The sequence below is a fragment of the Limanda limanda genome, chromosome 20, assembly GCF_963576545.1.
Source record: "Limanda limanda chromosome 20, fLimLim1.1, whole genome shotgun sequence".
NCBI classification, from domain to species: Eukaryota; Metazoa; Chordata; class Actinopteri; order Pleuronectiformes; family Pleuronectidae; genus Limanda; species Limanda limanda.
In genome coordinates this window covers 10,880,533-10,899,197 of record NC_083655.1, presented here as the reverse complement: position 1 = coordinate 10,899,197, position 18,665 = coordinate 10,880,533, and the positions used below count along the sequence as shown (strand labels likewise).

Genomic DNA, 18,665 nt, shown 5'->3' with positions numbered 1-18,665 from the left:
CACAGGCTGCAGATCCAAAGGAAGAGCTACAAGAGGAGCAAAGCAAACATGAGTTGTTGTGCGGGGGTCAAAAGAAAAAGGAAAAAAAGGACAGTGAATAAAGAAGAAGCCTCCTCGGGGCACGGAGGATCTGAGATTTCAACCCAAGTCAGAGAGGGCACGGAGGTTACAGAGTACAGAGCGAAGAGGAGAAGAAACATTTTCTCTAGCTGCACAACAAACCTCTAAACCCAAAACCCAACTCCCTCCACTAAAGATTGATCTGCTTTTCTCAGGGTTGTACCCGCTCAAAATCTAACTCCTTTACTTCACACCATTATTGAAGTTGGAAAGCACTTTGGGAACCGACTCCCCCAAACTCACCCACATCCTGCCGGTGATCTATCACCCCAGCATGGTCCCTGTGAAGCCTCCATCCTCTGTCCAAAGGAAACCACCTTCACACCTCAGGGATGGAGATGAAACTGTTGTAGCAATAACAGTTCATCTGACGGGTCAGTAACTCACATGTGTTATTAGGAAAAGCAGTGCACCTTCCGAGATGCGTCACCGAGGCCTCGCTAGGAGTTGGCTCAGACGAGTAGTAAGAACAGATTATAAAAGCGTCAGTGTTTTGTGGTCGAAACCTAAAAGTGTTGAAGTGTCTTGGAAGTTCTGACGAGCAAATGTCAGTTGAAGACTTGTTGTGAAATTGTCAGTTGACGTGTCAACAGGGAAAGCAGTTTAATCAGAGAATAACAGTGAAGAAGTTAAAAAAGTGTCTGCGATATAACCACTGAAAGAAGCTGCATCCTTATCATTTAAAGAGTTAAAGGTTAAAAGAAGTTAATCAGTAGTATATATAGTTGAAGTACTGGATCAGAGGAAGTTGCGTGTGTGAGATCAGCTGTATACGTTTTTGTGGTATTGTTGTTTAAAGATGAAAACCTGAGACCTGAAAGGAATTTGATATTGGTCAATATTTATATTTAAGGTGAGACTTCAGTGTCAACTTCTCTCAGTTGACAACAGTTTTCACAGGACGTGGTGAAAACAAAATAAACCATTCAAACTGTCCATTGAGTGAAAATAGAGATTGAAGCAGTTGAAGTGTCAGCTGTTGTGTTCCACCGGGGTCAACCGGGTTTTACCAGAGCTCAGCAAAATACAATCACTGTAGTTACAAACGTAAAATGGAAGAATGTGGACAACATGCGTTGGCACACGTTTACAAGCACGTGGCACGAGTAAAAGGTGAACGGTTACACAGCCTGTGTGGACAGCTGGACAAATTAAAACAGGTACACAAGTACACATGACAACTGAAAAACAAGGCTGAAACACTTCCTGTGTGTAGACACGGGTTGAAAGTGTCATATGTCCGAGTAATGAAAGCTGTTACGAATTTGTTGAAGACAGTTCAAGTTATTCATGGGAAGTGGAAGTTGACGGAGGGATTTGTGTGCATGAAAATTGTTGAATCGGGTAAAAGTGCCTTTTGTAAAATCTCTGAAAATGTATATAACATGTAAGGTGGAATAAAGGTATGAAAGAGCTCAACTAACATGATGAAGTCCAAAAAGTGTTTACTAGTTTAAATTTTGACGTTGATGGGAGATGAAGTGGTTGGAAAAAAAGGCTGAAAAAGTGCTGAATATTTCAAAATGTATTGATAATATGAACATTTTGATAAGAAACACACTCAGGCATAAAGAGCCTGAGCGTGTAATACTAACGGTTTAACGTGTAATGTTATTCCGTTACACTTACACCCCATTTGCAGGTGGTTTTCTGTCCTTGCCCACGAGACACATGCATTTCATCCAAACCCAAATCCTTATCCTTAACCTCTGCTCTGCCTCCACCACTGATGGATACGCCAGATTAATGTCGACAGCAGGTTATCTAACTCCTCGTGGCGTCCTGCTTCTCATCCCGCTGATGTGCCTTTTAAACGTCCACCAGTCATCTGCTTGGCTCAGAGTCCTGCTCTTGCTCAGACAGCAGGATCTTTCCCATGCATACTAATGTGTTCCTCGAAAACTCTCTGCCTGTCGGTTCCAGGGAGTGTGCTGCAGCTCGGGCTGGCTGCATAAGCGAAGCTGCTTAATAACATGCAGGACGTGGATTTTACCATGAAAATGGGAGCTGTTGAACTCCAGTTTGCCATAGTGCATCGCTGTGCAGCGGGCGTTTCAGTCTGGAAAGATGTTTCCTATCGTCCGGTTTGCATTTGCACAAACACAGATGATTATCTAACAAATAAAACATGTTGTAGACTCTTTGCTAATCTCTTTGCCTCATAGTCTGATCTCATGAACCTAACTCAGATGCCGGCGGGCCCACGCCCATATTCTGCAAACCCTGCAAAGGAAAAAGTGCAGCATCTGCTCTGCACATCACATCAACATTTATGGCTCTGTATCCAAAGTTCCACCTGTTTGTTTCTACTTCTTGTTAAAGTCATCATCCAAATATACTAAATGCTGAAATTGTACAGTAAAATGTCAAATAAAGTTTTTTTGGTTTGTCTGTCTTTGATTTGACTTTGGTCTGGAAGTGACACACACTCTTACTCTTAGTGCATTCCACTCTTCCCCTTGTCTGTCCCTCTCGGTGAGGTCAATGGTTTCATTGGACAAACTCACACAAGAGGGTCCCCTGAAACACTATCAGTCGTCCCTTCATTTGTGTAGACATGGGTGGACGGGGCCAAAGTCAACCCTCACATATCAGGATTCAGTTGTAGTCCTGCCATGTTTTCTCTTCCCCCTCTGAGCCTTCTATATGCAGGATGTCTGTCTTTGCAACGGCACAATTCGACTAAAAATGAAAACATCTAATTGGTATCAGACAGGAGGAAGAGCTCCGGTCCATCTCAGATGACACGTGGACAATGGTGCTGTTTAGGCAGGAGGGTAACACGCGTCGACACAAAAGAGAACACGATTCAAAATAGACAATTTTATTACAAATACAAAACACAACAAGAAAAACGCAGTTTGCTGCATAGATAGCTTGTTGTCGACGATGATTTAAATACAGTCAGTGCGGAAAATGGTAATTTCCTGTTTTTGTGATTTTCAAGTTTCCTTTAAATCAACATTTTTGTGTCTTCTTGAACATGTTCTCATCACACTGCAGGCGTGTGCTTGAATCCCTCTCAGATTACTGAGAAACTGTCCTGATTTGAAAAGTAATTCTGATTCGGAGAGTTGGACATGGTCCATGAAAATGACCTGTGGATATTACGCTAGTGCTTCGTTCATATAGATCTACCGCAGCTCATTCACACCATTATAATAGTTGAATGAACTATATTCAGTAAATTGTATACATATATGTACAATCCTTACATTACACAAAAAGAATATCAATTAAATATTTTTTCCGATATAAAAATGAATAACTTATAGAGTACTTGAAGTTTAAGGAGGTGTATTGATTATGTACATGTACAAAACAAACGATAACTTCCCAGTACTTTGGAAATCTGCAAACAATTAAGGTGCACTTGAGTGCCTAACTACAAAAGAAACATCGCTACAACATACAAACACTGCATTTGTCCACTATAAGACATTCATGTATATATACAGTTTATCAATATAGTCTGTAACAAATACGGTCATAGATAAGATATGTAGGTCAGACTTATGTATGTGCTCTCTGTCGTGTATTATTTGAAATATAATGTGAAAAAGGATTAAATGTGATGAAACTCAACTGAATCAGTGCAGATTAAAGCTGCAAATTCACTGTGTAAATGAAAAAACTCAATATTTCTAAAAGAGGCGACGTGTATTCCTTTTCCGTTTAGGTTACAGTGTAAGTGCACTTCTGTCAATGAAAGAACTTTTGCCGATTGGTTCCCGATCTCGAAAAATGGAGAATGCGCTGAACTCGAGAATGAAGTTTGTAACGTACTGCAGGGTCGACGGCAGCGACCGAGCCGACACCACCAGAGTCGGTCTTTCCCTCTGATTTCAAAGGCTTTGATGTGTGTGTGTCACAGCATTCCTGTGAAGGCAGAGCACACAGCGGGAAGGTGTGATGCCAGTAGCACCAGAGTGAGCAGGTATGAGCAGCTATGATGGTGTCATGTCCTCAATTACCACATTGTCAAACAACAAAAGTGTGTACTGTGTTCAAGGACCCACTCTACATATAAATTACATTTCATCAAATCGCAACAAATTAATTTACACCGTATTTACAAGTCACCAACGCTAAACTGTCTGCTGCCTTCAAAAAAATTGTATGTTTGTGTCTTTAAATAAGCCCATATATACAAAATAGTGTGGTCCACGACTGTTGTGCAAATCCTTACGGGATTGAAAACAATGTCTTTGTGGTACTGTGGGTTGTCGGCTTGTTTTCAAAAAGGAGACCTGTGCTTATTTGAACCAGTGCAGGTAGTTTGTCTTGAGGGCAGGGAAGCACATGTTGTTGCTGCAGGAGCCCCCGTAGCTGGGGGGGCAGGCGGAGCAGGGCACGCCCACTTTGTAGGGGGCCTCTCCGATCCAGTTCCCCCTGAAAGACAGAGAGTCGCCATGTCAGTGAACCTGGCAGTGACCACAGACTTGGTTTTTAAAGTGGAACCTGAACTTGAATCGGTGTCGGAGCAGAAATCCCCCATTATGACTGACGGTAAAATATTGGGAGAGGTTTAATGATTGGGACACATTAAGAACAAAACTATTTTTTATATTCCTAAAACTATTTGAAACTTCATTCTTCCTCCTGCTTGGGATCAGGAGTTGACGTATCAGTTTCATCTCAGAGTCCATTTAGTAGCTGCTCTGGGGCTTTCAGTCATATTACATGATCATCAGCGTAGAGAGTTGTTGCCATGTTTGCCAAAGTGTCCTCAAAGTGCTCGGAGAATATTTAAAAGCACAATATGTAACTTTGGCAACTACGACCAATCAAAACTATAACAAAATACCTAGTTGGATGAGGTCGTGAAGTAGCGTTGCATTATGACTGTTTTCACTACCATTGATGATAATGATAACCAATTGTTCTATATTATATAGTTCTATACTACACTGTCATGGCAACTGGTCAAGATCATGAAAAATGGTCTTAAACTTGTAGCGAGATTATTTTCGTCAGCAGCAAAATGAGATTTCAACGTGTTTATCAAAGATACATTGTTTGACAACTTAACCACAGAAAAATAAGTATAAAGTAATAACATTATATATCATTGCCTTTTGACAACAGTGATCAGAAAGCAGAATTTTGTCCGAACCAACAACTTTGTGTCTCTAAGAATCAGAGAGTGCTCATTTTCGCTTTGCTAAAATAGGTCATCGGTGTCCTGAGCCTGTGACTCTCACAAACATCTCGAACCGGTGGGATTAGAGAACCTAGGTCACAAGTCAGTCACATGTCCGAACGGCCTTTGATTCTTGGAATTTGTTCTTCTGCTATGTGGGTCTGCGGAGCTGTGGCAACGCGGTACCGGATCACAGGCTGGTATCTGAACCTCACAGCAGCCTGGGTGGCATTTCACAACTCAGCCCAGAACAGAGCGGACTGTGTTGAGATTAAACCCGTCGTCATCAGGTTAACAGGTTCAGCAGAATCGACTCGCCCTCACCACACAACACTACATCTGATCGATGGAAGTAGACTGTACTTACTTGGGTGAATAGTTGCAGACTAAATACGTTGCCCGCTTCCACACTGAGCCCCAAACGTTCATATTGTGGCACGTGTGGACAGCACAGCCAACTTTATTGGAGGTTGCCCACACCATCTGCAAAACAGAAACACCAGCGGTTAATATCCCTGTTGCACCTATTCAACAGTATTAACAGCACTTAATACTGACTGTTGTCCGCGTACCTGTGTGTAATGGGTACACATGGGTCCATAGCATCTGAGAGGGCAGCGGGGGTTGCAGTCACGGGGATACGGAAATGAGTAATCTTTCACCTCATCATACCACGGCTTCACCAGCTGGAGAATGGATCGATAGCTGGGAACAAAAGAAGTGTTCAGTCAGAAACAGTGTTAAATATATCACAGCTAATAGTGAGCAACGTCTTATTAGTGCTGTATTTGTTTGGCTATTAGAAAAGATTACCAGGAAATTTGGTGGAATGCTGTGGTATTGTGAGATTTTAACAATTTTGTTGATTTTACAGAGAATAATTCATTGATCTTGATGAAATTAAATCTGTCACATTTAGTGGGCTTATATTTATAAGTTTGGGCAATTTGATGCAGATTAAAATAGAAATCCAGATCTTTGGCATTTAAAATTGGACTCATTGGGGAACTGTGAGCTCTGTGAGTGCCGTTCCAGTTTAATCTGTTGCTAATACAAACTGATCTGTGCGTTTGTGCTGCATCGCGGCAGAGACCTGCTGAAATATCCACATCCATGTGTGCACATGTTTTGTATGGTGAATTGTTGCTCTTGACACCAGCAAATGAAACATCATATTAAACTAGATCAACATTGTCGTTGTTCAATAAATCTGGTTTTGCATTGTTTGTTTTTTGGGGAAATAACTTCTGCGTAGAAATCTCCCAGCAGGTCACAAGGAACCGTCCAAACAAGGGCTGCTCATGTGGTTCCTCAATAAAAAATCTAAAAGTGCAGGAAGACGCCGAGGTGATGTATTTCCAAATGGAAAGTCAAGACCCACAAAAGGGATGCGCCTTTGTCCTCATGGGTCATGGCTGAAAACACAGCTTTTGTTTATTTGAGGTGTCACAGGAGCATTCCTCAAGCAGTCACCAGGTCACAGTGCAACAACTTTTAGGAGAAAGAAGTAGGGGGCTGCAAGGCAACGACCATGACTGCTGAGAGAGAGTCGTCCCTGAGAGGAGCAGCAGATGTCAGGGCGGCGGAGGGGGGGTCAGAGGTCACTCACCGTCCTGTCCTGACGGAGAGGTTTTGACCCAGGAACCTGAGGAGGTGAGGCGGCCCGTGCTCCCACAGGCAGGCGTGGGCCCAGTCCTCTGACGTCTTGGCCAGAGTCTCGTCCCACACCTAGGGCACACACACAGGGAGATGGTGGGAACATGGACGTCCATTACACAACTGCTGGAAAATATCAACACCAGATCGTATTCAGCAGCGAGGTGTGACATAAGAGTCGGCACTTTGTGAGTTCATGGCCCTGTTACAGGTGTTGCCATGGCAGGACGCACAAACCATCCATCACAGTCAGTTGATCAGTCAGTTTACGTAAGAGGAGAAAGTTCGATTCCCAGGGTTGATGATCTTCAGAACACTTTGGTGTAGACGATGACAAGCATCTAAACATGTCAACAGTCGTATCCATGATTCCCCAATTTTCTGAAATTCTAAGTTTTGTAATGAGCGTTAAGCTTCTGCATATGTCAAATAATTATACAAACATATGTTATATGTTTTATCAATTAAAATCTGGTTTAAAAGCTTTGATATTTGCAAAAATGTAAACGCTCTCCATCACGTCTACAACTCAATGCTTCTGTTGTCTCCATCCCACACTGCCAGCATCAGGCTACTGATACCATACATGACCCCTGTCCCTGTGGAAGTGACGACTCTGGTGGTCTCCTGCAGAGCAATGTGCTGAACAGCTGAAGCTGCCAAGTGCAACTTATAGACAATCACTTTACTTTAGTGTTCTCTATTGATTCTTGCACAAAAAACACAATTAAATCTACTGGATTCCTGCAGATTGGTCATTTTTGAACATGCAAAACATGAAACCATAACCATGCATTGATCAGAATGAATGAACACTTACCATGTATTCCATGTTGGACGCAGGGGGAAACACCTTCCCTCTCACTTTGTTGTGGTAATCAAGAATGGCGAGCATGTCATTCTGACTGATATAACGCTTCCTCCTGCTTTTAGAAAGAGTCGTGGCGTCTGTTCCACGGTCTGCGCCAAAACTGGTAAAATTGGCGTCTGGAGAGAACGTGGACACACCAGGAAACGTCGTTGCCAATGCACTTGCTCCGCATGATATGCACAGGAATATTAGATCTATGGCAAATAACTGAGGCTTCATTTTTTCACTGCAGACGGTAGATCCCGGATCCTGGATTGCGCTCTGGAGAAAAAAAGAGAAGAGGACGGACTTGTTTTGATTTGTAGTGGTGCGTAAAAATAAGTTATCAGATATGGTCAAACCAAACTTTAAAGGCTCCAGTGCATTACAGATTAAAACAGAAATATCAGAGACATAGCTCCAAGCGCCTTGCTCTTACCTTTCCGTGCGTAACGGTGCCTTCTCTCTGTGCCACAGGCTGTTATCACCTCCAGAGGCTCCGGTAGTGGTCCGCAGAGAGGGGGGGGGCTGCCCGGCTGCAGAGTGAGGCGGTTTTGAGCTTTGCAAACTTTGTGAGTGCTTCAGGAGAAGTCCGTGTTTGCGGGTTTATATAGCGCAGAGGACGATGCAGGAAGTGCGCCTTGCTGCCGAGGTATACGCACGGCCCCTCCTCGTCACCTGAAGCACACACACACACACACACACACACACACACACACACACACAGACACACACACACAGACTCACAAGCAGCATCATTTTTGGAACCGCGGTGTTTGGTTTCTGCTAAACCTAATCCCCCTGTGGATCTTGCCTAATTTCACCAGGACATCTGCTTTGGGTTTGTGCAGCTGCAGGGCAACATTTGTTTAATAAGTACAACCACAGAGGATGGAGCATATTAAATGTCTATTAATGCCCCCTTTTTTCCTGGGGATCCCAATATGCAAAAGCAACTATACTACAAATCTTTATTATGCATATTGTTGGAGTGATGCTGAATTTTACAAGGATGCATTTCATGATTTGATCTATATCCTAATCCTAATATGAATATCCCAAACCGCCTTGATTGATCTATCACATCGGCTCCATACAGGTGATAAAACTTTACACTTCCCACACGCACCACATGGTCCCTCGATGCATCCAAGATCCAAGCCCCACAGCCTGTTATGAGTCAAATCAGTATATGAGGTCCGGGTCCATGTGTCCTATCTGTCTTCTTTGTCGTATTCATTAAACTGTGAATATTACACTTGTTCAGTGTGTGGCTCCAGCTGTGTGGTTTGCCCGGGCAGATGTTGAGCCAAAGAGGAGAGAGAGAGAGCAGAGAAAAAAGGAAAAACCTTCTGCAGGTCATAATTTTCATTGGCAGCTGGTGAACAAATTAAAGCAACGTGACGCAGGAACGATTTTCCTCCCTTCCCCCCCCCCCTTTTCTCTCTCTCTCGCTCTCTCCCTCTCCTCCTCCTCTCTCTGCTGCAGACAACTGGTGCTTTCCCAAAAGTCTTCTTTAGAAGTGATGGACTTTTCAGGTGCTGGAGCCGGTGGAGGGGATATATCACTCAGGGGTGGTGCATGCAGAGCAAAGGTTGCCTCCTCCGCCTCACACCATCCATACATTTCAGGCCCCTAACTCTCCACTGCTGACCGTCCGTTCTATAGAGTGAAAGTCAACAGAATTAGCGGTTAATTCAGGGCAGAGTAGCTGAATATTTAGACTTCCAAGACCTGATCCAATACTTTACGAATGGCAGGACACCAAGCAGAAATGTATTTTTCCTATTAGAGGGGAAGCTGGAGATATTTGGGCTCAACAATGTTTACATCTGCAGAAATAACATATTGGGACAAAATATGAGCTCAAGTAGATCTTTAGGTGAGCTCTAAAAACCTAGTTAGAGATAAAAAATCAGACAAATGCATTTTCCTCCCAAAAACCTTATCTTTATACAAATATCTCAAAGCCATTTCCTCACATTTAATGTCTTTAGATCTACGGTGTGATTTTGTTTCCTCTTTATCCCTATTATGACTGCGCACCATTACATCTGCTCAGTATTTTGACTCATCCTCTCATCTGGTATCAATAGCCCAGGCCACTCTCCGGCCAGCTCGATCCGCCGTGCAGCCAAAGACTCTGATTGACACGGTGCTGAGATCCTATCCCCGGGTTTATACCCATATTATAATCCATATCATCGGATTAGTTTAGCATACACCTATTTCACAGCATTTCACACTATTTCTGTGTTTATTTGGCCGCGAGCTCGATCCAAGACTAATCAAAGAAGTGAAATGTTTAGTTTCACTCTGGAAAAGCTGGAACTGGGATTGAATAGAATACTGTACTTCTACAGTATCTCTCTCTCTCTTTCTCTCTCTCTCTTTCTCTCCCACTCCCACTCACACACACACACACACACACACACATGCAGTTTCTTCACGTGCAGTCTCCTCAAGGCCTCAGATGAGATTCCCTCAGTCTCAGAGAGCTGGGCCTTGTGTGCACAGTGAACCCGATGACTTCTGAAGAGGTCGATGCATTATTATCATATTATCCGAGGGGTAATTTGGGGCATTATTTGGGGCACATGCTGCTCCACGGGGCCTAGGGTCTGTTTTGGAAAGCCATTCTTTTTCAGACAGAGCATTTATTTACCTACAATATATTGTTCCAATTTTCTCCGCCTCCCACCCGTGCGTCCCCCCTCTCCCGAGGCCTCTCAGAGCCCAGTGTTGGTGCCAGCATGTGGATGACGTTCAGCAGAGAGTTAAAGGGAAAGTAAGAAAGAAGAATAGGCTCTTCACAATGAGTGTTGCATTGATTATTGTTTAAATCACTCAATGCAGATAGATTTTGAGTAAGTAGAATGTACATGGTTTCCTCAGAGATATGCACAGAATGTCAAAAACAACCAGCAAATAAGTGAATGGACAGTTTTTGACCCAGGTCTGGACCACAAAGTTCAGATCTGGACAATTCAGTAAGAAACAAAAGCTCCTCAGGATGACTCCGATCTCTCTGTGTCCCGCGATCAAAGAACACGCTGTAGACTCCGACTCAGCTGTGCACTCCACCCAAGGCTATTGTTACTGCGCCGGCAGACTCAGCCGTGCATGGGAAAGTCACTAAGACATTGGCAGCAGGCGATGTGATTGGACGGACGAAGAAGACGTCTAATATGACTATGAAAAACCCAAACGTTTAGTGGTCTTTTGAAAGATGAGATCGTAAACTGTGGATCGTGTTGCTTAAAGGAATAACTTGAGATTTTTGCCATTAAACACCATGTCATTCATTCTCTTGATAAGAGTTAGAGTACTGATGCTCCTCTCACGTGCAAATGATAAATATGAAGCTAGAACTACAGTAGGAGACAGTGAGCTTAACAGAGTTAACATGTTAACTTTAGCCATGATCTAAAGTTAACATGTTATATTTTGTGTATTAAATCTGAATGACAACCTAAAAATGACAAGCTGTGGTCTTATAGCTTTATTTTAAGCAAACTGATCCTCCAGGATTTAAGTCTAAATGATAGCTATGATAACAATCTCCTGTCTGTGGCTTCATATTTTGAGTTTGGAACAGTAAATATGAAATACGAAGCTGGTTAGCTTATCTTAATTAAGCTTAGCTTAGCATTCTGGTAATGTTGAAAAATACTAGCCCATGGTGCTGGACCATAGACTGATGAACATAACTGCACCCTATAAGTGAAGTGAAGCCAAAGTTTGATTAGCTGTTTTGCTATAAAAAGAGGGTGAAATATCATGATTGACAGCCAAAATACTGTCTCCTGATTGGTCAAGTATGTGTTTAGTGGGACCTCCCTCTAGCAGCTCCATCTCCTGATTGCTATTATGCTAACTCTAGCTCCAAGGTGGCGCTAGATGACTGCAGAAAAATCCAGGATATTTACAGCTGTTTCCGCATTTCCAACCTTCCTGCTAAGCTAAAGTAACTGACTGCTAGCGGAGTCATCGTATTTAATGTAAAGCCGTAAAAGTAGCGTTAAAGTTCTCACTCTTGGCAAGAAAGTCTGTCTTATTTCATAAACTGTCAAACTGTTATTTAATCTGCGATGATAAATACAAATAACGCAAGAACACACATTTTTAAGAATGAGAGTGCTTAATAAAGATATTTTTTATACTATATTATTTTTTTGAAAGGCATTTTTATTGTGCTTCGGGACTGGAAACTCGTGATGTCAGGAGTTGGTTTACTTTGGCCGAGGGACAAAAAGAAATAGTGACATTTCATGAGTGGTTTACGTTGGTCCGTAGCCCAGTCTCCAGCTTCAAGCTGTCCAGGCTTCTTTTAATCCACCAAGCAGCAGCAAGCGTTGTATCAGAGGAATATACGGTTACATAGCAAACACTGCACCTTTCACAATGTCTGCTAACCGACAATAGGCTGAAGACTCGCTGACAGTGAAAAGAGCTACGGGTGAGAACGCTTCAACCCTGTGTCCTCATCAGAAGTTCAGGGCTGGATTATTACTCCTCCCAGCTCCGAAGAGTAACAAGTACCGTAATTAAGTCAACAAATATCTGAGTCTTCTGATCAAAGAGGGCCCTCGCTGAGCCCCCATTTCATTCTAAATTAAATTCCTGATGTGTTTAGACTGTATATACACCAAGGTGCTAATATAACATCACTGATAAAATAATGTCTGATTCCAAAGGATTCTGATGCCGGCTATAATGCCAGCTGGTACTGTAACTACAGTGAAACATCACCTAATATAACCCAAAGCCACAAAGCCGAAGCATTGACTGAATAACTCAGACCTCTCCAAACATGAGTGGAGAGAGTCTGATCGGACTGGATGTTTCCCCTTGTTGTTGTCTGGATACGAGTCTCGCTGTTGTTTGGAGGAATCTGAGGTGACTGTCCTCAACCTCGGTTACAGAAAGGACAAAGACTGCAAAGACCATTGAGGCAATATAAAGGGTAAACAGCCAATGACAGTGGTTCGGATTCAGCAGAAAGAAGTGCAATTATCTTGCTGATCCAGTGGCTAACTCCTACAGTAGATGACAGAAGATTGGAGATATGGACTTGAGAAGAACTAGCCGGTTGCTGCACCATCAGCTTTATGCAGCGGCCTGTAAAGTGCTTCAAACAATCTTAACAAACATTATGTCGGTAGAACATACACAATTAAACCCCCCCTTTTCCCGTAACACTGTTTGGAGTGTGGGAAAAACCTGAGGGATTACTAGGAGGGGGGGGCGGGGGGGCATTTTTCTTCAGGAATAAGTTGCTCAGCTTGTGCATCTATTTTTGACATGTTACATTCCTTTGCGCCCAGATATTCTCACCCATCTATAAGACATTTACAACCATCTTTGATGCTCGGGCCTTGTAAGACTGGACAGAGACGGGCTGTGGTCACACACAGACATTTCTCAAGAGGTTCAGATGTCAGCTGAGAGAGACAGGCAAACATGAAAAACCCAGCAGGACCTAAAGTTAGAGCCGAGACGTTTTATGATGTATCTTCATGACAGCAGGTAACAAAAACTATCACCTTGGACTCAGGAGCGAGCTGCCAAAACCAAAACAACCTATACAGAGTTTTCTGAAACGCATTTTGATTCCAGGACAAATGGCCCAATTTTGACCCTAAAGAAAAAAAACTCCAGGCCAGACCCAACATGCAATCGATATTGTGTTTACAGAATTGAGCAGCAGATTTACAGTGTGGACAAATAGGGATGACAACATTCTAGGTTGTAAATATTAATGATTGTGATCGGGGAGGACACAGAGCAAATTCTATTTACTGCCAACAGATTGGATTTGACTGAAACAACCTCCTGTCCTAGTTTTTTCACAATATGTTTTACAGTTTGACGTTGTGTGAGAAGGTCTTTTGGGAAATATGCTAATTTGCTTTCTCGTGGAGAGTTAGGGTCTGTTTATGGTCTCTTAAGATGTGCTGTCCGACCGCATTGCAAATCAAATGTGTTTATAGTTGTTCTGAACTGCCACGGGGTGAAAAACAGGCCATAATAGAGATGGGGGAGAACTACATTATCTGGGAATGGGGACAAAGGTGAATATTTTGTCTCCCAGAATCAATGCATAACAAAAAAAATGTTCTACCATCGATATATAGTATGAGTAGTTTGACTTATCTGTACTAGATTGCTCTCTGAACTCTTCTGACTTTAAGGTGGCGTTCATGTCAACCACCCTCAGTGAACACAGCAGCAGCTCACAAACTTGTTTTTTGACCTTTTTGTTTCCTTCATGTTCCCATGCACATGAACAACTTAAACCGCTGTGTTACTGCTCTTGATCATCACGTTTGTCGGTGTACGAGGCCTAGAGGACAATCTGAGTTTCTCTTGTAAACTGGATCTGCAGTTGATTTGTTACTAAATTTTGAGCTGTGAACCATAATGTTGTTGGTCAAAACCATTGACTCGCTATGAAGATGGTCACCATGACTGCTCCCCAATAGTGAAGCCAAAGCGAATCAAGCGCCACCTGGTTGCTGGCTGGTCTAAAGTCCTGCCTCCTCCATGTTAGTGGATAGGACATGGACCAAACCAAAAAGTCGAAGTAGTCTTAACGTTATATAAAATGTTGGTTACTGTCATGTTAGATAGTTCTTATCTCACTGATATTTTTGCAAGTATTCATTTTTCAGGGAAGTTTGGAATTAATTAGTTATTTGATGCTTGGAAAAAGGGTTGAAATGTCACAGGCACACGTTTAACACAATTAAAAATCTGTTTCCTGGATGTAGATTGGATGTAGACTCTTTTGATAGAGGCAGATTTGTCGTGACGTTTCATGGCCAGTTTGGAGCAAACGCTGAATGTCCGTCCGGCTGGCGGGTTCAGGCTGTGGCTGCATCGGCCTGGAAACAGTCTAGACAGAAGATGAAAAACGAGTCGGGCTCTGGCACACAGGACCTGTGGCAGGGCAGCGCCTCTGGGACTCCTGTCCGTGACAGAAATAATACCTGCACTGGATTAAACAGGGGTCAAGACAATTTAGCCTTTGTGATTACAATGCATGCGTCTAACTGATGTACTGAGTAGAGATCATAAAGTAACCGTTGCATGAACTCCACTTTTATAACTTTTATACCTTTTATAAGGATTCTTGTCCTAATATAATCGATTATGGATTTTCCTACAATTTTTCACCACTACCCCTGAAGAAGTTTTCATTATCACAAAGTGGAGAAAAATAGCTTGAGCCCTTACCCCTACATGGGTGGCTTAAGGCTTGATCCTTGCTTACTTGGCACCTAGTCAGAGCCTTTGTGTGTCTGGGAATCATAGTCGAGTGTTGCAGCTTGTAGAATGTGTCCAGAGTGCAGCGGTGACATCTGGTGAACTGTACCATTCATCGTTAAAGAATATGCAAATTGTTATATCGGATTATTTTTTTTGTGTCAGCTTTTCGTCCTTGATCCTATTTGGGGCCCGTTTCAAGCTGCTGTAGCAGGGAGCCGTGCAACAGAGCCCAACAACACAAGTAATGCCATTGTTACGCTGTCGTTTGTCCACTTCATGATCTAAGTAGAAGCCCTTGTTGGAGAAACCATCTCACGGTAGTTAGATCTCAAGGTAGATTTCTGAGCTATGGACTTGGCATAAAGTTTTCAACTAGATGTTTCTATAGCTTAAGTTTTATTTTGTTAAGCGTGTTGCAAACCCGAGCCGGGACTTGTTCCAGCTTCATCATGTTTCAAAATATTATGATGTGACGATGACAGAAACCTGGAAATAAAGCTGCAAAGTCTAAGATATCAGAAGGTCGTGGACTAAAAGAGCCGTCACGCTGGAATTTAGCAAGTCTCTCAGCCTCTCACATTTGATTTGTGAGTAATATAATATCCTAAAAAGAAGGTTAAAGTCAAACTGGCCTGCGTATTTATCTCATTTCAAACTGGGTCAGTGACGTCGAATGAATAATCATCAGCCATTAGCGTGCTCTCGCCCGGGCCATGTTTGTGATGACATCAGTGTTAGTGTTGGACTCGGCTTATCAGGAGAGCCTGAGCTTTCATGTGATCCGTGCTCCATGTAAGTGATGGATTTTCAGTAAAAGATGAAGCAGAGTCTCTGGGGGTTGCTGGGAGTCCCCTGATCTGGTCTCTCGTCTTCGTCATCATCGCTGCGCCAAGTTCACCCAAGAGCAGTGGACAGGACTGGTCCCAGTGTCTCATGCTTTATTTCCCAATCGCAGGTCCAGAAAGGTCTTCTAGTTTGGGGTCACAGCTGGAGTGTTCCTGACATTATTTTTGGTGTGTTTATTTGATTTGTCAGAGTGATTGGAAATAAAGCTTGAGGGGTTAAGCGGTGACTTTAAACTGGAAGCTCTCACTTGTTGTTCCTCTCACTCGACCTGTTTTGGTCCAAACTAGGTGACCTCACATGTTTTGCACCGCGCTCCCTCTTTGTGGGGCTTGAACCCGCTGCGGCAGGTGGCATCCATCTCGAGAATTTACAGCCTGGTTCTTCTGGTTCAGTGCAAACAAACCCAGGTTTTATGGAGCAAATACTGAAGGGTCTTGGTCCCCCATAGTTTGACTGTAACATGACAGAGAAAATTTCTTCATTTTATCCTACAAAACATGCTAGAAGTATCGAGGGATTCAAAAATACAATTTCCCCTGTATTTTAGATCTAAAACATCAATAATAGTAATAATCCTTCTTTACCAGTTGCGGATCCAATTCGGGGGCCATAAGGGGGCCACAATTTACACAGAGGGGCCAGTTTTATGTTCAACATCCATTCACAAATCCTGATTCAGTAAAGTGCATGTTTAAATCCATCCTTGTTTACTGTTAGCTCTATAGCTTTGATTCATATTGAATGTATTTTATAAATTGTCGCTTGTGTGTTCCAGTGCCCCCCTGGATCCACCCCTGGACTTTTCACAAATATATCCCTCATTGTACAACTCAACAATTTCATAGGAATGTTTCTGATTGCATTTATTACATTAATATGGACCTTTCTTGGATAGCTGGCCCTTTGAACTTTGCTGACCACCCCCCGATTTTTCCCTCTCGCGCAACCTTGAAGTTGGAATTTGTGGTTTAGAGTGAAATGTCTAGACAGCTACTGCCCTCCGCCCCCCACCCCCTCCTTCTTGAAAGACTTCAGTAATGACATTCCCATCACCTTCCCTTGTATTTTGTGTAGAGTCGTAAGAATAAAACCGAGACTTGAGTAATCTGATGTTCGCATCCATAAAGCTAAAAAACACCACAGTGCAGCCTCAAAGCATCACTTGCATGTAATCCATCCTCAGTGCAGTAAAACATTCAGCCTCATCGTTGATTAACTGGGTCAAACAGAGATCGTACTGACCTGTCAGGTTTTGACATTTTAACATGTGTGAGTCCTCCTGTCTGGGGCCTGTGTTCTGCTGTGGGTTTCAGATTTATGTCTTTGTGGATCTTCTTGTTGTTGTGTTTATGGACTTAAGACTTGTTGTTTCCTTTTCGTTTGGGTTTTTAGATTTGAATTTGTTTGAATTGAGTTTATCACCCCCTGTTTTATTTTGCACTTACTTGTGTTACATGTTTCAGGGCATTTCACTTCCTGTTATTGTCTGTTTTCCCACTTCATGTTTGTTCCCTGCCTTGAGCCACTTGTGTCTGTTTACTTCTTGGATTTAGATGTGGGTCCTCTTCTATGTTTGGATCCAAATATATTTTCGCTTTAGTTATTTCCAAGGTGGTTATGTTTTTGTCTGCGTTTGTTGATGTTTTGTAGGATTACGCAAAAACTACTGGTCGGATTACCACGAAAGGAAGGATGTGGTATGGGTCTGAGAAGAACCCATTAAACTGGTGTGGATTCACACCAGTCAACAGGATGCATATCAAGATGTCACTCATATTGGCATTTATCATGAAACAATGCAGAACTTTATGAAAAATTCAAGCATGTATAGTGTGGGAATATCTATGATATTTATATATATTAGTAGAGTGATCTTTATTCAGTTTCTGTACGGTATCAAATATTCCTTTATACATCGTTCTATATCAGAGAATGGGTATTTTGCCTGTGTTTAATGTGAGCACTTTGCAGAAAGGTGACAGAAGAGGTCAATAGCATAAACATTTTGCTTGTCCTTTCACAAGAAAAGCAGCGAATGTTGAAAAGTATCGTATTTTTCCTCCCTTTTAAAGATATAATAATCCCTTCAGTTTGTCATCCTGGCAGAAACAGATAAACATCTTCTTGGACACAATATACAATTTATTTCTTTCAAAGCATGACATCATATGAGGAAGTTCTGTGTCATTTGAACAAAATTTCCACATAGTAAACTTACTTTGTTTCACCTAAGCTTCCTCAGGTGTAAATATGCATGTGTGTGTGTGTGTGTGTGTGTGTGTGTGTGTGTGTGTGTGTGTGTGTCTGGCTGCTGTGGATAGTTGTGGTGGTTTTTAACCTGCTTTGAATCAGCAAGTGTTTAGACTCTTCTCTGCAGCCTGGTAGCTTTCCCATTTTGTCTTCTGGCGCTCATGATGATCCCATCTGCCAAATAGTTTACACACTGCACACTGAACTTGGAATCACAGAAAACACCAGACCAATTTCAAATCATCCCGATGCATGCACACGTATAGATTATCGTCCGACTGACCTCGCCTATTAACAGTCTCAGTTGTATGCAAATGACCAGAAAACACTTTAACAACATTTGATTTTGTCTGTTCCCATGAAGCCTTCCAGGTTGTGACCTCTTTGTTAGATGGGCAGCAGATATTTATGTTCAATTGCAGCAGGACTGAAAAATCTAACTTCATCATATCAGATGAGAAGAAAACAAAGCCAGGTTAATATCAGGCCCATCCAAAGGTCGTCCTTGTCATTGCTGCATAATGGAAA

The 18,665-nt window shown here is 42.5% G+C and overlaps 1 protein-coding gene across 1 annotated transcript; it reads right to left on the bottom strand.

Annotated features, from left to right (window-relative positions):
* Positions 1–4,376: 4,376 nt before the first annotated feature.
* pi15a (peptidase inhibitor 15a) lies at positions 4,377–8,009 on the bottom strand. Its single transcript, XM_061094222.1, has 5 exons — positions 7,740–8,009; positions 6,873–6,991; positions 5,836–5,968; positions 5,631–5,746; positions 4,377–4,512 (listed from the first exon to the last, which is right to left on the bottom strand). Exons 1-5 carry the CDS (start codon positions 8,007–8,009, stop codon positions 4,377–4,379), a joined length of 774 nt encoding a protein of 257 aa, XP_060950205.1.
* Positions 8,010–18,665: the final 10,656 nt, after the last annotated feature.

Excerpts from the sequence above, each read along its gene's own strand:
- pi15a (XM_061094222.1), bottom strand. The coding sequence starts at position 8,009 with ATGAAGCCTCAGTTATTTGCCATAGATCTAATATTCCTGTGCATATCA. Across the intron at positions 6,992-7,739 it reads CGTCCAACATGGAATACATG|GTGTGGGACGAGACTCTGGC; the intron begins GTAAGTGTTCAT and ends TGTGTGCCCTAG. Across the intron at positions 5,747-5,835 it reads TGTGTACCCATTACACACAG|ATGGTGTGGGCAACCTCCAA; the intron begins GTACGCGGACAA and ends TCTGTTTTGCAG.